General features: G+C 42.7%; 1 protein-coding gene and 1 long non-coding RNA gene across 3 annotated transcripts; one reads left to right on the top strand and one right to left on the bottom strand.

Annotated features, from left to right (window-relative positions):
* Positions 1 to 1614: 1614 nt before the first annotated feature.
* LRIT1 (leucine rich repeat, Ig-like and transmembrane domains 1) lies at positions 1615 to 24090 on the bottom strand. 2 transcript variants are annotated; one of them, XM_083440048.1, is made up of 4 exons: positions 22062 to 24090; positions 16327 to 16793; positions 6273 to 6578; positions 1615 to 3798 (listed from the first exon to the last, which is right to left on the bottom strand). In XM_083440048.1, exons 1-4 carry the CDS (start codon positions 22181 to 22183, stop codon positions 2798 to 2800), a joined length of 1896 nt encoding a protein of 631 aa, XP_083296174.1. In that variant the 5' UTR covers positions 22184 to 24090; the 3' UTR covers positions 1615 to 2797. The 2 variants fall into 2 exon arrangements, with proteins under 2 accessions (XP_083296174.1, XP_083296175.1); XM_083440049.1 differs by lacking the exon at positions 22062 to 24090 and adding an exon at positions 18158 to 18260.
* Positions 15217 to 20112, top strand: LOC310677359. Its single transcript, XR_014511124.1, has 3 exons — positions 15217 to 15268; positions 16306 to 16438; positions 19825 to 20112. It is a non-coding gene; the product is annotated as an uncharacterized lncRNA (long non-coding RNA).
* Positions 24091 to 24247: the final 157 nt, after the last annotated feature.

The following is a 24247-nucleotide window of genomic DNA, read 5'->3' as shown; positions in this document are numbered from 1 at the left end:
GCCTTCTGCAAAATTTGGCAGACAGTCAAAATATTGACTAAACAATGACGGGATTCTCAGTATATACAGTCTGTCTCCGGGAGACCACAGGAGTCAGTGGGGATGGTGTGTGTGTGTGTGTGTGTGTGTGTGTGTGTGAGAGAGAGAGAGAGAGAGAGAGAGAGAGAGATGAACCTGCTGTAGACTGAACATTTACTACTGTACAGCCTGCATTTTACACATCCTAGTCTTGCTGAAATTGAAGCAGTTGTAATTCAATCTACTCCACACCATTTCTCTTCATGGGCCTTGTTCCAGAACAATGCATCACTCGGGCTTTGCTCCATTTACCCCCCCAAAAGCCATACATTGTCCTGACTATATAAAATCCTAGGCACAGAGTTGAGATGCAGGAAGCACCTCCAAGATATATTCACCCAGACAACTTTTTTAGAAGATGTAGCACAACATGAAAGCCACCCACCATCATGGCGATCTTTCAACAAACTTAACAGCTGGTGCATGTTGGGGCAAGAGGTGTGATATGTTTTGGAAATACTTTATTAAACATTTGCCGTAGCCAGGTCAGAGATTTTAGGTCATCTCATCATCTAGCCAATCTCCTTGAGGACCCAACACTAAAAAAAGTGAAATTAAATACCATCATTCACCCCCATCCCCATTCTAAATAAGTGTCACTTGTTTCTATAGCTTTTTGGTATCTGATTAGATCAATACAAAGTTTAACTTTGTGCCATTGCTGGTGGGTTTTGACTTTGTGATCTGGCAATCAACGTATTTTCTAAAAGGCCTGAAGCTGTTACAACATTTTCTCCACCACACGGGGAAGAGTCCAGCTAGTTTGGAATTATGAGGAATGGAAGGGTGTCCCGTTGATCAGCACTCTGACTTGACAGCAGGGGAAGAGAGATTTCTAGGACCAATGCACAGCTCATCATATTGTCCTTTCTGGCGGGTGGTGGATAGGAAGGTGCAGAGGATAATGAGGAGCAATTGCCACTCCTTTTTAACCCTTCCCATTTAGCAGTTCCAGCTACCTTTTTTTTTAAAGAAAAAGCCTATGAGTAGTCTGCTCTAGCAGCAACTGATCTTGCTTAGCTAGACGAAGGCAGTGGCTGCTAGAAAACTTGATTCAGTAGCAGATATAACTGCTAAATAGTACCGTATTTTTTGCTCTATAAGACTCACTTTTTCCCTCCTAAAAAGTAAGGGGAAATGTGTGTGCGCCTTATGGAGCAAATGCAGGCTGCGCAGTTATCACAGAAGCCAGAACAACAAGAGGGATTGCTGCTTTCACTGCGCAGCGATCCCTCTTGCTGTTCTGGCTTCTGAGATTCATAATATTTTTTTTCTTGTTTTCCTCCTCCAAAAACTAGGTGCGTCTTGTGGTCTGGTGCGTCTTATAGAGCCAAAAATACGGTATTTTGTTGATGTGGAGCAACAACAGATGCAGCTCTTTGTCTTCCTCCCACTCTAAGAGAGTAGAGAATGATGAGACAACCAGCCCTTGAAGTTGCTCCTCTTTTAGGTCAGAAGGATGACTGTGAATCCGGACAGTATTTTAATTTTACCTTATCATAATCAAAAGCCATTTCTCTGCGTAGCATCCTAAAATAAATTCAGGAAACCATGTTTTAAATTATTTAATGTACTTCAAAACTGAGAATAGACAACACACCATAATATACATTTAACATTGTGACATATATGTACATGTATTCATGGAATGGGGTTTATTTTGCAAAGGGAACCATAGGCCTAGACTGCTTGGGGGACACTCCCACTATCCATCCTTCTTCCTTCCCTAATCTTTGATCACAAATTCCTTCCAGGAAACCATGCAGTTATTAGGAGCAGTAGTGATAAGAGAATTTGGGACTAGACAGATACTTTAAGGCAGGGGTAGTCATTGTGGTTCCCTCCCGATGTTGTTGGACTGCAACTGCTTTGATTCACTGACCATTGGTCATGATAGAAGTTGATAGAAGATAGCCAAGAGAGCCCAACAACATCTAGAGAGCATCACATTGTCTACCTTTGCTTTAAAGTATTGACCTAGATGAAGCCTTTGGTCGTCATCTCTTGTGAGTCCTTGATAAGTTGTCTCCTCCTTTACTTTGTATTTTAACAGGAGAATAGTTGTAACTGATTTCCTGAATATGAGTGTTATTCTAAATGTGTTCACATTTCATTTTGTCCTTGATCAGACTTTTTGTACTTGATAATATTATAATGTTTATTCTGCACCTGAATCATTTCCCACATTTTCTTTCTATTTTTCTGTGATGGTGGTGAGTTCTTCCTTTTTGCATCATCTACCTGACAAAGACTCAAGTCATTCCCATATCAATCTGCTTCTTTGCATATAAATATACCCCCTCATCTTCCATCCCCTCAGCCTAAACATTTTCACACCCACTCCCTTTCTGGAGTCCCAGGAAACTAGAATCCAGCCATCATCTGCTGGGTCCTAATAACCTACAATTTCCACTTCTATCCTCCTTCCTGCATGCCCCAAGAGACAAAAATTAAAAACGAAATCTTCTCAGTGTAGATTCAATAAGTACTCCACTCAATTCCGGACTGGATTGGCATGGGGGAGGTCTCAGCAAATGCACACATAGACTTTTCACTGTTGAAGTGTGAGGGGAACACAGTCCAGGTAGAGCTGTCCATTGTTCTTTTGACAAATATTTCGAGACAATACTTGTGACATGTAAGTCTTCAAAGTCATGCCATTTCTGCACTGTCCAATAGGGGTGTAAGCGCAATCGCTTTGCATACTAACAGATCAGTGTCAGCAAAAGTACTCGTTCGGCTGTCCCTCTGCCTTCGGTATTGCTTCTGAGTCCACACTCGACCTGGCAGAGAGCAACCTATTGGATTCGTCGGGTGTGTGTCTAGTCAAGTATTCCCCTTCCATTCCTTTGGCTTTGGCGCCTGGAGAGAGGCTTTCAAAGGTGACGTAAGAGTCCTGGATTTCCTTGGGTTTCCGGGTGAAACATTTTTTGCAGCGCCGTTTCAGCGCCCCGCAACACACCACTAACGTCAGAGGGACGGCAATGACGCAGGCCACGCTGATGACCACAACGTTGATAAGTTTCTGGGTTCCACCTGCACTGGCTACTTCATCTGTGGAAAAGATGATGCACTGCTCTTTCCTGGGAATCAGCCCTTTCACACAGACACACACTATATATTTGGTCTTCGGCATCAAGCCATTGATAGTGATCTTGGTCTTACCTGGCTCCACATTGATTCTACGCATGTCCCTTTCTCCAAAGATCGCATAAAGGATGCTGAAGACGGTCGTGTTCTTGGCTTGAGGAGCTTTCCACGCCAAGGAAACGCTGTGGTCGGTATCTCCTATGACTCTGACAGATCTCACAATGCGCTCTGGCTCCTGTTGGGCAGTAGGCGGACTCGCTAAGAGATTTCTCGGGTTGTTGATCACATTTAGTGCCTGATCTCGAAGTGCCAGGTTCCCTTCTGTGTTGGCACGAATGGACCGAGCACCCATGGTAGGGGAAGTTGACGTGCTGATCACGTACCTGGCTACCAAGTTGTCATTGTAAGCCGCTGCTTCCATCCCACTCACTTTTCCATTCCATGTCCCTTTTGAGTTTGTGGTGGGGTCATCTGTGCTTTCTGAGTCAGTGATGATAAGGGAGATGAAAGCTTCTGTTGCTCCGAGGAAGTTTTTTGCTTTGCATATATATTCTCCAGAATCAAGGTAAGAAACGACAGGCAAGCCTAGAATAGACCAGCTCATTCCATCACTGGAAATTTCTTGGTGCACTGGAAGGAAGAAACAGGATGAAATTCAGTAAAACGGACTGCTTAGATTCCATTCCCCCCTCTTTTAGATAATCATTTCATTACCTGAAAGTTATCATTGTTCTGATAACTTCCTTGGATTTCTACTGAATTAGGACATTAGTTCATCTTTTTTATATAAAAAAAAGTAAAGGACCCTTGGACAGTTAAGTCCAGTCAAAGGCTGATGCTGGCTTAGTCATGTGTGCTAAGTCCAATCAAAGGTGGCCATTGGGTTGCTGCTCACTTTCAGGCCAAAGGAGCCAGCGTTTGTCCACAGACAGCTTTCTGGGTCATGTGGCCTGCATTACTAAACCGCTTCTGACACAACGGAACACCAGAGCACAAGGAAACGCCATTTACCTTCCCACCACAGCGGTACCTATTTATCTACTTGCACTGGCATGCTTTTGAACTGCTAGGTTGGCAGGAGCTGGGACAGAGCAATGGGAAGTCACCTCATCACAGGGACTTGAACTGCTGACCTTCTGATCAGCAAGCCCAGAGGCTCAGTGGTTTAGACCACAGTGCCACCCGAGCCCTGCAGTTATCTTTACCTAGCCCATCTAGATCAGTGATGCATGTAATGACTGAAAGCAGCTCTCCTGAGTTTCAATCAGGAAGTACTTTGCATCCCTACCTGGCATTTTTGAGGAATGAACCTGGGACTTTCTACTTGCAAAGTGTGTATTCTTACTACTGAACTATGGCTGTTCCCTAAACATCAAAGTACATCAGATCAGAATAGATTTTACAGTGATGTCATTCTTAAGATGATAGCCCAGTTGAGACCAGAAGTGGTGCTCTGCTTGGTTGGACAAACTTCTATCTGCTCCGCCCTGAACACTTGAGTAAAAGTTGTAGACATTACTCAAGTGAGCTTGGGAACAACCACAGCGTGGCAAGAACATCCTTCTGCTTAAGAACAGCCTTGCAAACTAAAACCAGTGTGGTCCAGCAATCTTTTTCCAATAGCAGCCAGCCAAGATGCCTTTAGGAATCTCAGAAGAGGATGACAGCCACCTTCTGCCATTTGTCTCCAGAATCCGGTTACCTGATATATACCCCTCCCCCCGGACATGGAGGCTTCCCTTTAGTTACGATGGCTAACATCCATTGATAGACCCATTATCCATGCAGTTGTAGAATCCTTTTAAAAGCTATTTCTAAGCTAGTGTCCAAAAGTCACTTCACACTGTGTGAAGAAGTGCTTCTATTTATTCAGTTCCCAAGGTGACACCTGAGTCCCAGTGTTAATAAAAAGACCATTCCTGCAACCATTCTTGGAGCACCATTGTTTAATAAACCTCAACCATGTCCCACTGAAAATCCTCAGATGCTTTTGCCTTTCCTGAAAGGGAAAGTGCTCTGAACATATGATCATATCAGTTGCCACTGTTTATAGCAGGAATGGGGTACCTGTGCTGTGGTCCTTCAGGTGTTGTAAGACTCCTGTTACCATCAGTCTGAGCCAGCATGACAGTGGTCAGGGATGATAGGAGGTATAGCCCAACAACATCTAGATGGCCACAAGTTCCCCATCCCTGGTGTATTTCTAAAGAAGTCTAATTAGGGCCCCATGATATCTTTTGACATAAGAACAGGATGCCTTTGCAGATGCAAGATGCTAATGCAATTTACAGTATATCTTTAAACCATCACCTGAGCAGCAGGCATGGGCTACAATCCTATACCCATTTACATGAGAATAATCACCATTAAATTAACAAGGTCTTATTTTTGAGTAGGCATGTATAGGATTGTAGCTGCGTAGCTCAAGAAATCATCTGCCCTTGGAACAGATTATTTCTGCTGGCGTTAAATGCTGTTGTGCTGCTTATGTTGGTTTTTAGGCAGCAAACCACAACAATAGATTTTTAATGTCTCAATTAATGTTCCAATGGCTTAATTGAACATGGCTTGAACTTGATGCAAACTGCCCAAAGGACTTTGTTGAATGTTCTAACAAATTATTTAGCAGAGCTAAAGGCAAAGGACCTCTGGACGGTGAAGTCCAGTCAAACATGACTATGGGGTTGTGGCGCTCATCCCTCTTTCAGGCTGAGAGAGCTGGCATTTATCTATGGACAGCTTTCCGGGTCATGTGGCCAGCATGACTGAACCGCTTCTGGTGCAACAGAATCCGGTAACCAGAGTGCACAGAAATGCTGTTTACCTTCCTGCTGCAGCAGCACCTATTTATCTACTTGCACTGGCATGCTTTCGAACTGCCAGGTTGGCAGAAGCTGGAACAAAGCAACAGGAACTCACCCCCTCGCACGGATTCAAATCGCCGACCTTCTGATTGGCAAGCCCAAGGGGCTCAGTGGTTTAGACCACAGCGCCACCTCCGTCCCATTTACCTACTTAGCAGGATCCTTTAGGGGCACCATACGATTACACTCTTCTTTACAAACCGCAGTCACAGGGCCTGCAACCGAGAAAGGAAAACCTACCTGTGCCATTCAGAGGGTTTCCATCAGCCCTCCTCCAGCTTAGCTCAGGAATGGGCACTCCTGTGGTGCCGCAGCGCAGAAGCACAGTGCTTCCCAATATGGTCCTCACTTTGGCGACGGATGTGTGTACGACGGGACTCTGACACTTCCGCAGTTCAACCTGGCTGAAGAAAACTCCAGCCAAGCTCCGGGGAGTGAAGCATTTCAGTCTGGATTCAATGAACGCTACGTTGGGGGACTGGAAATTGAGGAAGTGGACCATTTCGTAGAGGCTGCAGTCGCACGTCCAAGGATTGTCCTGCAAACCTGGGAAGAGAAGGAAGCGTGTGTCACTAGCCCAAAAATGGAAAACAGATGAGGTACCAACAAAAGAAGAATGGCATATTAAACTGTTAGAATATGTGGAGCTTGCAGGAATGACCAGTGGAATAAGAAATGTAACTGATTAAATATATAAGGAGGACTGGATATTGTTTACTGAATATATGAAAAAGCATTATAAGGAAACAATCTACCTAGCAGGATGGTAAGATCTGCAGCAGTGTAAGAAATAAATAAAGTTTATAAAAGTAGTTACAATAGTTGGGGTGAACCAACAAAACATGGGGAAAAGAGATAAAAAAGGAACCATGGAAGGAGAGGAGAGGAAGTTGGCTAAGGAATGTTTTTTGGTCTATTTTTAGAAATTTTAAATTGCAACCTCTTTTATATTTCAGAGATTCTTTTCTTACTGTGTTCTTTTTGTCCATATTTCGCTGACATGGAATTATACCAGAAATGCAAATAATTAAAATTGTAAAAAGGAAGAGTCTGTTGGATCAGGTTTGAGGCCTATCTAGTCCAAAATCAGGTGCCTATGGGACTCCCACAAACAGGACCAAGTGCAACAGCACTCTCCCTAAACTTACATGTAGTTACTTCTCTTAATTTATCATTTTTCCAATCTTATATTGAGTTTTCCACATTTCCACAGCAATCTGCTTTTTTTAAAAAAAATTCCTCATCCAAATCACATTTTTGTGCAAATTTCTCCTGAGAAAACACACTGGACTCAGCTACGTTAGTAAAGAAAAAGCACTTTATATGAGTTATAACGCTGTGACACCAGATGGCACTGTGAGGATCTTTTGCCAACAGGATTTCCCTTTACGAAGTTTACAATGCGTTTAACTGCATCGCTTTTTTGATGTGTCTAGATCCAGCCACTGTTGAATGCAATCCTGCCTAATATACACATTTTTGCAAACCAATGTCCCCCAATATAGTGAATGCTATTTTCACCAAAATCTGCATCACACACACACAGAAAGAGAGAGAGAGCGCTAGCTTACACTTATATGCATTTTTACACATATTACACGGCTGGAAAACTGCACTGCAAAAATTCAGAAAAGTGCCATTTTCAAAGGATGGCTGTGTTTGAGTTTGAATATTGTTTCAGAAAGTGCTTCAGAAAGTGAATTTCTCTTCCACCCTTAAGCATAGTAAATTATATGCCCTAAAAAGGTAATCCAAAGCTGGTCTTGATCTTGCAAATAAGTTCAATATTTAATATATTTAGATTTTGAAGAGTTTTCAACACACACACATTTTCTGTCCTTGATACAAATGCCTTGGGGTGCAAAAAATGTGTTTCAAACATGTCCATCTCTGGAAGATGAGGAAGCTGAATCTCAGTAAGGGGATCTTCTGAATTGTATATTGTTGTTGTTATTTAGTCACATTTTTTCACTCAAGTTCCTCAAAGTAACACAGTAAAGCAAAATAGCACAGATATAAAAAATCAGATAAACATACATAATAACAATACACAAAAACAAAAATATTCATCTGACAATATATTTAAACCGAAAAAGTCCTCCCCAGCCCACTTAAAAAATCACCACAACCAAGGCCACTACCATATCTAACTATTCTTACTATTACTCTCCTATACTCCAGTAACAGAACATGCCCCGTCCCCATTCCTACCACCAAAAATTACAGATACTTTAGTACCTTTCAAATACTAGCCAAAGGTACTTCTGTTTACCCAAGATATTTTATAATATTCAGTTATGCAATTGTAATGTGATTATTTGTTCCTGCTTTGGTTAAACGGTTTATTTTCCCCCTGATGTGACTTGAATGCTACCATGTGGCAGAAAGAGGGAACAAAACATCCAAAATGTTGCCGTTTAGTGTATCTGCACACTCTTTGGGTTCCTTAGAAGCAAACAGGATGCATCGTCTTTAAACCTGGAGTAGGGTTGCCATACTTCAAACAGTGAATATCCGGACAGAAATGTTATTGAGTTGTTTTGGCAAAATTGATGAGCTTTCTTTTCATTGTTTTTTGGGGGGGTTTGGCCAAAGTTGATGAGCTATTTTGGGTCTCGCCAAAGTTGTTGAGGTGGTGTTTTTTTTGCAAAATCACTAAAGAAAATTTAGTGATTTTTTAATCTATTTTTATAGAAAATCGGCATGAAATATGTCCGGATTTTCCCGGACATTTGGGTAATTTTCGCCCAAACAGTACTGCCAACCACACTATTCTGGATATTGTCCGGGAAAACTGGGGTGTATGGTGATCCTAACCTGGAGTAACATAAGAATTTATACAAGGCATCAGGACTGTTGCTATTGAGACTTTTATGCCCCTTCTCTACCTTACCATTTGCTGGCTGGACTATTATGTATCTGCATAGCCAGGAAATAAAATTCTCTTATGGTATTCTGTTCAATAATTTGTTGATGCCCACCAAACCACCTTGACACAAACACATCATAAGAAGAGCCTCCCAAATCAGGGCAATGGCCTGTCTAACATCCTTTTCTAATTGTTGTTGTTGTTATAATATTTATACCCCACCCATCTGGCTGGGTTTCCTCAGCCACTCTGGGTGACTCCTAGCAGACCAGGTGACGATGAGATGCCCACAAGCAGGTAAAAGGTAAAGGTACCCCTGCCCGTACGGGCCAGTCTTGACAGACTCTAGGGTTGTGCGCCCATCTCACTCAAAGAGGCCAAGGGCCAGCGCTGTCCGGAGACACTTCCGGGTCACGTGGCCAGCGTGACAATGCTGCTCTGGCGAGCCAGAGCCGCACACGGAAACGCCGTTTACCTTCCCGCTAGTAAGCGGTCCCTATTTATCTACTTGCACCCGAGAGTGTTTTCGAACTGCTAGGTTGGCAGGCGCTGGGACCGAACAACGGGAGCGCACCCCGCCGCGGGGATTCGAACCGCTGACCTTTCGATCGGCAAGCCCTAGGCACTGAGGCTTTAACCCACAGCGCCACCCGCGTCCCTATTAATACAAGCAGGAGCTGAGTGCAAAAGCACTCTCTCCACCTGTGGTTCTAGCAAATGATATTCAGAGGCATATTGCTTCTGACAGCATAGACAGAAAACAGTCGTTGTGGCAAGTAATAGCCGTATCCTCCACAAATTTTTCTAATCGTCTTTTAAAGCCATCTAAGATGGTGGCCATCATTGCCTCTTGTGTGAGGAAATTTAAATGCTTATGCACTTTGCCTCTCCTGGATCTTCCAGGACTCAACTTCCTGAGTTCTAGTATTAATGGAAAAGGGCCAAAGCTTTCTCTACACTTTCCACATGCCCATGTACACACACACACTATCTTCCTCCTTCATATCATCATCATCGCCTCATGTGGCTTTTATATAATTTTTATTAAATTTTCTGTTTTACAATTTGGAATATTCATTTAGACAACCTTAAAATATCAATGACTTCCAGTCGTCTCTTTCCATGGTTCATTTTGCATTGCATAAATCCCTGCATATTTTAGGTAAACTAAACCATTCAGTATTCCATTATTACTTCCATCAAAACTTGTTTACACTGTTGAATTTATCTTAATGATGCAAGTGTTTTCAAATGTACACAATTTCCCCCCATATATTCAATAACGTTTTCCAATCCTCTTTAAACATTATGTTCTTCTTCTTCTCTTATTCTATAAGTTAGGTCCGCAAGCTGTGCATATTACACCAGTTTAAGCTGCCATTCTTCTTTAGTTGGGACCTCGCTCATATTCCACTTTTGGGCTAACAAAACACAGCCTGCTGTAGTGGCATACATAAATAACCTTTTTTGAGACCTGGGAATTTCCATCTGAATTATTCCCAACTAAAAGGACTCTGGTGGGTTGTTGTTTTTTAAACCTTTTAACCTTTTTTTCCAATTCATTATAAATTATTTCCCAATACTCTTTTATCCTTTTACAAGTCCACCACATATGAAAGAACATACCCTCGACCTCGTTGTGTCTCCAGCACTTATCTGATTCAGTCTTGTTCATCTTAGCAAGTCTACTTGGAGTTAAATACCATTTGTAAATCATTTTCAATGATTTCTCATGTGGCTTTTACTTGCTGCTGCTGTTTTAAACTGTCTGGGTTGGGGTTTTTTATCTGCACGATTTTACTGCTTCTTTTAACATCTTTGTCTGCTCCTGAGCAAGTTTATTGGAAAAGCAGTCTATAAATATCACGGGAGAGGAAGCAAAGATTGTCAAAAAGACTGCAGAGGGAGAAATGTGGCAAGCTTGCCTATTTGTTGAAATTACCCTAATATGTTTCTGCTTTAATTTTTTAGGATAAAAATATCCAGTGCCGGATTCTAAATCTCTTTAGGCTAGCCACATTTCTCCTGATTGTCTTCATCACCCAGAGAAAGAATAGTTCAAGATCACAGCTTCTGTGATCCAAAAGACAGATATGGCCCAGAAAACAGACCGTCAATATTATAGCTTCAGCTTGCACTATGGTGTGTTATTGTGGTCTGGATGCCTTCCCCTGTCGCGTGCTCTGTAGCCTCAGGGGGAAAGTGATATGTTTACAGCACTGACAGTCCCCTACATAACCTCTAACCATGCTGAAAAGAATGCTTTGAATTTGCTTCTGCATTCATTTGATGCCCTTCTAATGGCCAATGCACACTTGAGGCAAGTCTCTCTCCACAGATGTTGACCCTTGGAATTTCTCCAGGTCAAACAGAGGTTGATTCTGGCCATTCCTCCTTCTCTGCTTCACTCCTTGTTTCTGGTTCTAACCAGCCCTGATTCCTCACCCAAGATCATGAACGACTCTGATATTTGTGGGTAGAGGTTCGGCATGGCAAAGTCACAGCAATGGAAAGGATAACACAAAACCTCGGGGAAGGGTCGATGCTAAAGCACATGCTTTGCACTCAGAAAGCAAGTTCAGTCCCAAGCATCTCCACATAAGGGCTGAGAGATATTCCTGTCTGAACCCTTATTGAGCTATTGCCAGTCATGTACTGAGCTGGATTACTGAGCTAGATTGATCAATGGCATAGCTGTCAACCTTCCCTTTTTTTGTGGGAAATTCCCTTATTCCAGCGCCATTTCCCGCTGCTTCCCGCTCCTATCCCAGATTGTTAGATATCCCGTAGACTGTCCCCAGGACAGGTGAGGCTGCTGATCCCTTATTTTCGAGGCTGCTGATCCCTTATTTTCAAATCTGAAAGTTGACAGCTATGATCAATGGCTTGATTCAGCGGCCTCATTCATATGTCACTATAAGCTAAACAATGTTATACTGGGACTGATCACACCCACTTTGTTCATCCCTGCATAATGCAGCAGCTAAGTGAAGATCTGGATTAGGGTGCCATCGGAACTCAGGACCATGGTTTTCAACCTTTTTGGATCCATGGCTCCCTTGACCAACTGCATTCTTTCTGTGGCACCCCTGTGGAGCTCTGGAGCCCAGTTATGTCATCCTTTGCCTGCAGAGCTGGCAGCCTCTCACCCCTTTTTGAACACTCTCCCTTTTGGAGTGTTCCCTCTGCCTCCTCTGTTCTCCCTTTTCCGTGGGAGTTCTTTGGGCAGCCGAAGCTGCCGCCCCTGGTCTCTGAGCTACCCCCCTGCCCCAAATAGAGGTGCCTCCTCCCACTGCCCGAGAGGGGCCTGGGAAGCACCCCCTGGCAAGTCCCAGAGGCTCCATTCACCTGCTGAGCTTGTAGCCAGGGCTGCTGGTAGCCAGGGCTCCTTTGGGAGGCAGAGATGCAAGAGGGCATCAGAGGAAGGAAGGAAGGAAGGAAGGAAGGAAGGAAGGAAGGAAGGAAGGAAGGAAGGAAGGAAAGAGGGACAGAGGCCAGTGTTGCCCGCGGTACCCCTGACCATCATTCAAGGCACCCCAGGGTGCCACAGCACACTGGTTGAAAACCACTGGTTGTTCTTTGATTACAGATTGTGATTCAGAAGAAAGACCTTTACTATGACACCAGGTTCAGAGGAAACACTCTGCTAAACCTTGGATTACCGTTCTGTGCTGAAAGGGCCAAGGAGGAGCAGATGGAAGAGAGCATTCTTGCATTGTCCCAGAAAGCTATAGTTTGGCTTACCATGATGTGCAAACAAGGAAAGGCAGCTTCCTGTGTCTTTATAAAAGAATCGTCCCCTAGTCTACAGATCATTCCATAAAATGCTGACTGTCAGGCTGTGCAGAAACACTTCAGCATGGAAATATCCCCATACCATTATGCCTGTGGTAAAGTCATGAAGGGTTACTGTACAATGTACCAAAGGATGCAAGCATGTTCTATATGCTTATCTACTATGCAGAGAATTCTTATATTCCTGCATTCCCTAAGATGACCTGCACCTTACGGTGTCTTCAAGGAAAGAAAAGATCAAGAAACGAAACAAGCAAAGACCAGTAAAAGTTAAATGCTTCTTCTTCTTTTTTTAGAAGTATATGAGAAGTTGCTGCTCAGCGATGAAGGAAAGGCAGTGACAGAGGATATAAAGAATGCTGAATTATTAAGTGTCTACCATGCTTCAGACTTTACACACACACACACACACACACACACACACACACACAGAAAAAAGGAGGCAGGGTATGTTATGCTGAGATATGTGGAAACGCTGAATAAATCAATGGCAAGAATGAGCTCTGATCAGGAAAACAAAGGAATGTGTCAATTTGCCAGTTTGACAATATGAATAAAATTCACATTGGCAAGGCCTGTGGATTTTACTGCAGCCTCCTGAAAAAGCCAACCTGGTAAATTTAAGCACAAAGGTAGGTGTTTGGCAGCAACATTTTGCTGTGTTGCTAGCTTTTTCTGAGAGAAAAATGTTGATTTACAATGCCTAAGAGATGGAGCTACAAATCAGGAAGGCCCCAGTTTGAATCTCACCTCTGTCATAAACTTGCCAGGTGGCCTCAGGCAAATCGCTCACTTTCAGCCTCGGTCTCCCCTGTCCGCAAGATGAGGAATAATCATATTTGCTTACATGACAGGACGTTGTTACCTTACAACTTGATAATGCATATGATGAAGCACTGAAAATTTGAAAGTGCTATATAAATGTTAAGCCTAGATGGAGGTCGGTGAATGGGCTGGTTGTGAATTGTGCTGAATGCTGCCAGAGATCTTTCATAAACTAGACAATCACTTTGTGACAGATGGTTGCCTAGAGGTTAGTCTGTGCTATGAGTGTGGATGGCAGGAATGCTCGAGTGATGGAGAAATTTATATGTGCAAGAGTGCTAAGGATATCTTTGGGAGATGTTACTGTGTGAGGGCAGAGCAGCATCTATCTCCATTATTTTGTTTAGTGGCTAATAATGTTTCTACATGGAGTTTTCATTTCATTTTCTATATTAGATTTTACTTGATTTTTATGTTTAGGGAATGTCTTGTCTCCCTGTTAATCATACTGCTTTAAATGCAGGTCTTTATTGTATCTTGTATTTGATTTTCATTTGCAATGTTTTCTTTTGACATTGTGTAATGTTGGAGCTGGGGAAGACATGGAGGCAGTGAGAGATTTTACTTCCTTGGGCTCCATGATCACTGCAGATGGTGACAGCAGTCACAAAATTAAAAGATGCCTGCTTCTTGGGAGGAAAGCAATGACAAACCTAGACAGCATCTTAAAAAGCAGAGACATCACCTTGCCAACAAAGGTCCGTATAGTTAAAGCTATGGTTTTCCCAGTAGTGATGTATGAAAGTGAAAGCTGGAATATAAAGAAGGCTGATTGCCGAAGAATTGATGCTTTTGAATTATGGTGCTGGAGGAGACTCTGGAGAGTCCCATGGACCGCAAGAAGGTCAAACCTATCCATTCTTAAAGAAGACAGCCCTGAGTGCTCACTGGAAGGACAGATCCTGAAGCTGAGGCTCCAATACTTTGGCCACCTCATGAGAAGAGAAGACTCCCTGGAAAAGACCCTGATGTTAGGAAAGATAGAAGGAGAAGGGGACGACAGAGGACGAGATGGTTGGACAGTGTTCTCGAAGCTACCAGCATGAGTTTGACTAAACTGCGGGAGGCAGTGGAAGACAGAAGTGCCTGGCGTGCTCTGGCCCATGGGGTCACGAAGAGTCAGACACGACTAAATGACTAAACAACAACAATGTTGGAGCCAGCACAATGAGTCCTGCCACCACAACAGGAGTTTCTCCACCTTTCCTTCCCCTGGGCCCCCAAGCCAGGAGGGAGTAGGAGGAGGGAAAAACTAGAATTAGCTGGCTCCACCTATTTTTGGCTCTGTCTCCATATACTGGCATCCTTGCTTTCTACCCCATTAATCCCATCTGGCTCTTCTGGTGTTGAAAAGTTCTGTTCAAACCTCTTCTGACAGATGGAAAGGGATCTCTCAGATCTCAGGCTGCTTCTCCAGGGTCTGTTGTTGTCTAAAGCCACAGTTTGGGTTTCTTGTGCTAGCAGCAGCCTTCAGATGACAGAAAACCTCAACAAATTGCAAACACTTTCAAGGACAGCCTAGGCATTCAATGCAACAATTACCGTGAGCAGCACCAGACAAGGAACCACATAATGAAATTCAAAGTGTAAGCACATACTTAAGAGCTAGAAATGTTTGGAGGTTGCACTGAATGTTGTGCTGAAAATGAGTCAGCCATGTAATGTTGTCTCACAAAAAGTTGGTGTCATTTATGCTTGTGTTCACAGGAGCATCATGTAAAAGAAAGGATACTGCTGTTCAGCTCTGGTAAGACCTCATTCATTCGTGACATAATGTAATCAGCTATCTGGGACACTTGTAAAATCTCCTCTTTGGAGATCCTTCAGAGGTAGGTTTGGAAGCAACTATGGAAGTGGTCTTGGTAGTGTCACATCAAGGGTAACAAAGATCAGGCCAAATATTGAACAATTTTGTTAACACAGCAGGCATATCCATTACATTAAAATATTTGTATTGATTTATAATTGTATTTTTATTGCTTCTTTTTATTCTTATTGTATATTATTGTACTAATGTTTGAAATCCATATAGATTTTTTTAATAACACTTTAGCATGACAATTGCTAAACAATAGTCAGAAAAATCATTAAGTAGTCCGCCAAGACCCTCAACAATTTTGAAGTGGTCCAGGTCAGTAGGTAGGGGTGAGAGTTTGGGAACTACTGGTATAGAGAGATTATTTTCCTTCGGGTAAAAAATATGCCTCAAGCATCAGATGGGTGTAAGCTGGATATGGTCAAAGTTAGTTGAGCTTAACTTCCACTGAAATCTTTGAAGAGGACACATTAATCATGACTTCCGTCCCATCGATTTCAATGAAAACTAAATTCCTAGTAACTTAGTCTGGATTAGGGATGGGGGCGGGATTCGATGCTGTTCATGTTCAAAGGCAAACCCACCTCGTTTTGCACACTCTGAAACCATACGTGAACAGAAACACAGCCAACCTTCAAAATTAGCGCTTCTCAAAATTTTGCAAATCAGCTCTCCAACCAAGTAATGTGTATGGAGATGAATATGGTGGGATAAAGCAGGCATTAAGATGCAAATATTATTGACAATAATGTAGAATAATTGCTTAGCAAATGTGTGTGTGTAAGGATAAATTTGCATGAAAATGCTCTTGAATTTTGACACAGATATTTGTTTTAAATCACCAACTGATATGGAAATGAGGAGAACTGCAGTTAAGACTGGAAAAATGAGAAAGTGAGAGAAATCGATCCAGCCCACTGAGGTATGGTCGTAAATAATGTGAATAATAAGAGCTTTCCTTCATTCAGATTCATAGTTAAACCTCTTACCTAAGATGATCTTAGAATTGTCATTGGGGAAGTATGGAACTGCTTGGAGGTTCGACCAGACAGCGATGAGTTCTTGAGGAAGCGTCACCAGTTTATTGCTCGAGATATCTAGGTAAGTGATGTTCCGGATGTACTGAGCAGCTTCAGCTGGGAGAGAGGCAAGTTCGTTGTTGTGCAGATCCAGCAGCCGCAGCTGGGACATGCTCAGAAGGGCTTCCCAGGGGAAGGAGGTCAGAGCGTTCCCATCCAGCCTCAGCTCTTGCAACCGGCGGAGACCCCGGAAGTTTGTCACAGTGAGACTTGCCAAAGAGTTATAGGGCATCCACAAGAATTCCAGGTTGCGGAGGGAATGGAACGACTCCCCCGGGACTCTGCGGATGGCTGTCTTTTCTATCCGGAGTTTAAATGTATCCGCGGGGAAGTTCACGGGGGTGAGAGTCATCTCTGGGTCATTGCACAGAACTGCTCTGTTGGAACAAACGGATCGCTGAATGAACATTTCTCAAATTGAAACCCTTTAATCATTGGTTCATTTATATGCATTTTTAACCTTTTTATTTCCTTACACACATTCTTACTCTAGAACTTTGTTCCATTTTATAAGAATAAATAAGTGGGTACAGTCAAACCTCGGTTCTCAAACGGCTCTGTTTTCAAACGTTTCCGCTTCCAAACGCCAAAAACCCAGAAGTAAATGCTCCAGTTTTTGAACGTTCCTCAGAACTCGAACGTCCGATGTGGCTTCCACTTAAGCGCAAGAAGCTCTTGCAACCAATCGGAATCTGCGCCTCGGTTGTCGAACGTTTCGGAATGGATTACATTCGACATGCGAGGTTTGACTGTACAAATTTGCAAGCTATAAATTACTTCTGCGAATCCCTGCTTTTGTCTGCCTGGCATGCTTTTGATAGCCTTCCCTTTTCCCCAGTTATTGCTGTTTGTCTTCTAAAGGCCACAGTATTGCAACGTTTTGTGGAGTCAGTACCTGTTGCATTATATGAATCATACAAAGAAAGGTGTGTAAAGGCTATACCATCAGTCCATCTACAGTGGTAGAGTCTTCTGTGAGACTTTCCTGGTCTTTCTATCTAAGATCATTTGATGAAAAATGACACGAGTTGAACCTGGGAACTTCAACATGAAGAATACCATTTTGGACCTTTGGGAGAGGAAGAGAACTTCATTGCAGGACAAGGTTCTGAGCAAGGGGTTTAATGGCTCATTCTTTTGTATACTGCTAAAATGCCCAAGGCTAATAGTCAAACGAGCTGGTCAGATTTGGCCTGACATCCTTTTGTTAGCCTTTGAGTGACAACAGGATTCCGTTGTTTTGTGACAAACTATATATACAATTACTAATACCAATCATTCAGATGCCAAATTATAAAATTTAGGTGGCCCCCTCCATGCTAGAATTTGTGGTTTGATTGTTTACTTAATTTCTGTGTTCCAAAACCTTACTAATTTCAATTACACTCCAGTCAAAATACCAATCCCTTATACAACAACTGCAATATTAACAACTTCCATTCGTATCGACACATTAAATGATTTCTAAATCTGCAGGTGAAGCACTCAAACTATATCCTTATTCTTCCTGTGTGTGGCAATTGTTCTGTCCATAATGTTTCTTCCTGTCCTTGTAAAATATTATGTCTATCTTTTCCTGGTTGTTGCTGATCTCCATCATGCCTTGGGTGGAGCGTTTATGTGACAAAGGAACATGGCTAAATCTTTGGGAAATCATAAGGGTAATTTTCGGGGCTCACACCCAGTGTGAGCTGCATGTTTCTGGAGGACCTTGGCAAATGCTCCTATATCCTGTAATTACCTACAGAGCCAGGGTGGTGTAGTGGTTAAGAGCAGTGGACTCGTAATCTGGTGAACTGGGTTTGCTTCCCTGCTCCTCCACATGCAGCTGCTGGGTGACCTTGGGCTAGTCACACTTCTTTGAAGTCTCTCAGCCTCACTCACCTCACAGAGTGTTTGTTGTGGGGGAGGAAGGGAAAGGAGATTGTTAGCGGCTTTGTGACCCCTTAGGGTAGTAATAAAGCGGGATATTAAATCCAAACTCTTCTTCTTCTACTACTACTCGCTTCCCCTCCATCTCTGCCCCCCAAAAGGGGCACGAGTGGGCAGGCAGTGGCAACTGCTGCTCCTTCTACTCATTTCCATTGTTTGCTGATTTTCTCACCCTTGGCCAGAGAGGTTGGGTAGTTGGCAATGGCAACAGCACCACCTGGCTCTGGTGGCCACCAGTGCCCTCCCCCAAACTGGGGGGGTCTCAGCAGATGCCCAGTGGTGCTGACCCATCATGCAGGTCCTGGCATAACTCAGTAGTAAGCAGTTTTCAACCCCATGACTTTCAAAGAGAGATGTTTGAAACCTAAGGCTAATTGTGTTGAAACCAGGGTGTGATCTGAAGGCATGTGTGGGCGCCACCTTGCTGGAGCTAAGCAGCTCTGGGTCTGTTCAGTGCCTGCAGAGGTGAATGCTTGGGAACCACATACTGTAGGCCACCACTTTGATGAAAGGGAGATGGGCTATAAACAATACAAAAATAATGGAACTAACTTGAGAGTCACTCCTATTGAAATCCAAGTGACTATGCTTAGGATCACAGCCTATTGCAGATCTTTAACTCACCAAAATCAACAGAAGCATAAAGTAGCATAAAATTGGCTAGTTGTTGCCCCTTGTTCCTACACTAGTAGAATTTCTAAAGACTCCTGTTCTCCCAGGCATTTAATGGTGGAAAGATACCGTTCCTGGCAACATGGCCATTTTTCGTTGTACGAATACGTGACTTGATATTGGATTCAGATTTTTAAAATTGCATTGTGTCATTGTTTGCTGCTGGAGCTACTTTGGGAGGAAGGGTGAGCTAGAAATGCAATTAATAGAATAAAATAAAAATCCTTGAACATGTCTAAATTCATGGAACCCCTTCCACACCCATTTCGTGTCTGCCAAAGGACTCCTGTACACCACAGAGGATTCTGGGATGCATTCTAGGATACACACTGAGTTCATGCAGGGCATTGGCCACATCTTGTATTATGCAGAGTGACCGTCCTCTGCAGCTGCCCATTGCAGGGATGAGCAGCCTGTGGCCCTCTAAATGTTTCGGACTACAACTCCCATCAGCCCTATCCCACATGCAGTGCCAGCCCAACACATTTTGGCACCTGAGGTGAACCACAAAATGGCGCTCCTCTCTCTGCCAGGGAAGAAGGAGTCGATGAAGAGTTACATCAGGATCTACTGCCCCTGTGGATCCTGCCACCTGAGGAGGTCACCTCACCTTGCCTCTTGGGTGGGCTAGCCCTGTCCATATGGTTAGTAGCCTGGGATTATAGGAGTTGGAGTCCAACAACATCTGAATAATCCGCTAAGATTCATAGCTGTTTATTATGCCAGGTAAAAAGCTTGTAACACCTCTATATAAGTATTATTCCAATAATGTACTCAAAATATTTTTATCCTGTCTTTCCAAAGTACTCAAGTCGTGAAAGCCAGTCTCCAGTGTTCTAAGAATGACCTTCCAAGAAGCAGAATCCAGCATGGCTTTTTGTGCAAGTAGATGATGAATTTCAGTGGCCAGGTCCACTCACTAGTTGAGATGGGAGATGTAAATGAGATTCAGTTCACATTCAAGGTGAACCTACCTGATATTTTCCAAAACAATCTGAAATCTGAAACAAAGCCATCTTTCGGAATTTGCACTTCTCCAAACTTTGCAATGTACTTCTCCGGTCATGTAATGCATATAAAAATCCATATATTGGGGGCAATCATGCATATAAATACATGCATTTGTAAAGATGACGTACAAATATGCATTGTATTGGATGAAATTGCTTTGCAAAATTGTTTATATTTGGCAAAATGGCATAAAGAAACATATATATGAAGAGAAATCTGCTCTGGAATGCTGATGAAATTTTCACGAGAGCTTAGAAAAAATAATTGCAAACTGATGTGGAAATGTGGAGAAATGAACTTAAGAATGGAGAAATGAGAAACTGTGAGAAACTGAAATTTGCCCATCCCTCCTAACTAGAGGAAGGGAGCAGGACTCAGTTGCTCCTGCTTCTTTCGTTCATATAAGTGAAACATCACCATTCATTCCTACAGAGAGAAAAATAAAGTGCTTTACTTGGCAACGCTGCTGCCCTAAATGTGTGCTTCTCAGTATGGAACAGAAATCACTTCAAAGTTCATATATAAATTGCTCGGCTTGGAAGGGTCTGCCCTAATGTCTTGTGCTGAGACATGCTACTATAAGTAAAATCGCCCTGGTAAAATTAATGTCCGCCTTCCTCTTTAAACTCTTAGGGCAGCTTGTTCCATTGCCTAACTGCTTTGAATATTTCTAACTAGATTAGATTATATTCCAACACCCCAGAGCATTGATCATTCTATAAGGAGTCGTGGGATCTGCACAGTAATTAGAAATAACTCTCCTTTTGTTCCTAAAATGGTAACCAAAGAACGTTTACTAGAGCCATTGGTTTATATGTAAGAATGGATGATATTACTGGATGATATTACTCTCACAGCAATCAACATGCCTTTTGTCCTAATTGAGCATCCATATATTCATATTATGTGCTACAATAATCAATCGTTCATTTCTTTCGACTTAATTGTTCAACAGGAAACCTGTTGTGCGCACTGTATATCCATGCGCAATTGCACATTGGCATGTATAGATGTGGAGGCTACAAATGTGAGCTGCCTGCAAAGCCACTGGCACATACCAGGCAACCTTAGGCAAAGCGTTATTTCTCAGGCTAAAAAACTTAGTCTGTAATGTGGAGATAATTCCGACCAGTGTTACTGGGTTGTTATAAGAACTGCCAAGGCAATATTTGCAAAGTATTTTCGGCGGAGATCAAAAGGCACTATATGAGTCCTGAGTATTACATTTTATTTTACATGTTATTAATTCCTGCATATGGCACTAGAGTTGTGGGGTGTGTGTTTTAAGCGCTTACAAATTTAAATAAACAAAACAAGCTCGCTTCTCTGCAAATCTCACTGGCTGCCTGTTCAGGCAGGCTCATATTGTTCCACGCTTGCAAGCATTTTACATAATACTTTGAATGAGCATCTCTGTCGCCATGATCAACATGTATGCCCTTGAAAAAATGGAAACATCTGTTGCTGCTTTTCTTTAACAAGACAAAACAAAAAACACCAAAATGAAAAAAATCCTTAAACAGAGTAAGCTTCATATCTTAGCTAGTTTCAGAAACAAGCATTCAGCTGGAAGGTTGGAAGCAAAATAAAATATATAGGTACTGTTGCTGTCTGGTTTTTTTGTTTTTTAAATAATGGAAAGTCCACGGTTATGTTTTATTTGTTGGTCCAACATGGTGATGAAAACCATTTCCCTGGACATATATTTTCCAAAAGCTCAATTTTAGTGCCCCTTTTGCCTAACATTGTACCAATGTTAATTATATTGCTTCTGCCTTTGGCATACAGAAGATCAGCAAATGACATCTCTGAAATCAGATTACAGTCTGCTCTGGAGCTAATCCGACTGTGCAGAAAGCTGTAGTACAAAGTGATTGGGAAAATAACATTTGCAACAAAGAGCCATGGAGTGACCCACGTCTACTTGGAGGGGGGGGCGGTTCTGCTCAGGCGATGCGCTAACCTCTACTCACGAAACAACACTTCAAAGCCCACCGAGGAATAAAAGAAATAGACAGTTGCCAACATACCTTGCTTTCGTCCCTTCGTTGATACTGTGGAAAGCGCAGCTACATTGGGAAGGGCACGAGGCGAGAGCCAACGGCAGCCCCCCAAACACAAGGCAACACACTAAGCCCACCATGAGCCACATTGCGACCTGGGCATGAGAACGGCACCAGGGTGCTAGACAAAGTGGAAGAGGGTTTTCTCTATTGTTTTATCCATGGGACTGGCCACATCTTGTTAACTCGCCTTCGTTTTCTGCCGCGCAGTGATCTTCCTGCCCGTGCCGAAGCCATCAGATAAAAACGGATAGGCAGGGGATTAAGGATGGAGTTATTTTCATGTAGGTGCTTATTGCTTCCTGGAAACACACACACACACACACACAGAGAGAGAGAGAGAGAGAGAGAGAGAGAGAGAGAGGGAGGGAGGGGGAGAGAGGTTTCTTTCTTCCCTCAGTACACAGTTTCAAAGCAATGTTCCTAAAGATGAGCAGCTTTTTGCTTATGGAACAAAAATTATCCTTTTCACTATCCAGACAACAAAATTTTAACAATCTGGGGGATTGGGTCTTCTGGAGCAACCTCTCTCAGTATTAAATGTTTCACATGGATGAATGGATTGAAGTCGTGCTGTGGGTAGAAAATGTGGAAACTTTTTTGGGGGGGAAATAGCTTTTAAAAAGCCATAATACGATGATTTTAATAATATTGTTCTTACACACACACACACACATATCTTTGCTGAACTGAAGAGAGATTCAGTGGTACAGCAACAGCCTGGTCTGAATCTCAGCCAAACGGAGGAAGATTGACAGACTTTTCACACGAATGAGTAGCTCAGGTATGAGTCGTGACCTGCAAGGCAGAAAATCTCTGCCTCAGACCTCCTCTAGGCCACGAGCTCAGGAGCTTGCCTTAGCCAGCCCACTGTTCTCAGCTTGAGCACCTCCCCTAGCTAGAACCAGCAATAAGGAGATAATAATATGGGCCTATCTTCCAGGGTTATAAGGCAGGGTTGCCATATTTCGAAGAGCAAAAAAGAGGACTCGTTCTACTTTTAATTATGGATCACTATGACAACTCTCATTTTGAATACTACTATATGTAGGCTATAGAAGCTCTGATATATTGCTAGTAGCAATGTTCTTAACTTTCAGCAACAAAATAATAATAATAATACATATTGCTTGCTCACTTGCCACATGAACGTATTTGGGCTCATGTTCACATCTTTGTGAACATAAGTGTGCACAAAACAGTTTATTAAACTGTTTAATGTGTACATATGGACTCTCCTTAATGGCAGGGGGATGTTAGCTCTTGCCCTCCTAGACTCCTCCTCCAAGATTTTGTGGCTGAGCCAGTGTCTTTTTAGTTCAGCCACAAGGGATTTATACAGTGTGCAGCTAGTTTAAGATGCTGCTCTGTTGTGATTCTCTGCTGCAGACTAGCTTAGCTGGGTGCCTTAGATCTAATGCACTAGAAAAAATTTCTTCGGTTACTATAAACAAAACTAACTAACCCCTCTGGACATTTTCCCAAATTTTAAAAATCCTCCCAGGCAGAAATTTTAATCCTGGAAAGGAAGATGTGTCCTGGAAAAAGAGGTCATATGGCAACCCAAATATGTGCAAATATTTTACAAGTTCTACAAATGCCAAATATCACTTTAAATGCTGAGTAGATTACACAGTGAATCCATGGATTGAGCAGCCACTGGGTTTATTGCAGGCAAACACACTGAGCTGCACTGGCTGTATATTTGTGGCCTACCTGGTGCTAGAAAGACTTGTTTTCGCAAAGGCAAAAAGCAGAAACAGAAGGTTTGTTCAGCCTGGTGGATGACTGTACAGGCCTTGCACCACCAGCCCAGTTTCAAATACAGTGGTACCTTGGGTTACATATGCTTCAGGTTACATACACTTCAGGTTACAGACTCCACTAACCCAGAAATAGTGCTTCAGGTTAAGAACTTTGCTTCAGGATGAGAACAGAAATCGTGCTCCAGTGGCGCAGCGGCAGCAGGAGGCCCCATTAGCTTAAGTGGTTCTTCTTCTTCTTCTTCTTCTTCTTCTTCTTCTTCTTCTTCCTCCTCCTCTCCTCCTCCTCCTCCTCCTCCTCCTTTCTTTGCCTATAAGTTCATATGAAGGAAGTAACTATGTTGTTGTTGTTGTTGTTGTTTAGTCATTTAGTCGTGTTCGACTCTTCGT

Source organism: Podarcis tiliguerta, assembly GCF_965153285.1.
Source record: "Podarcis tiliguerta genome assembly, chromosome: 5".
Classification (NCBI taxonomy): Eukaryota; Metazoa; Chordata; class Lepidosauria; order Squamata; family Lacertidae; genus Podarcis; species Podarcis tiliguerta.
This window is presented reverse-complemented; position numbering and strand designations above follow the sequence as displayed.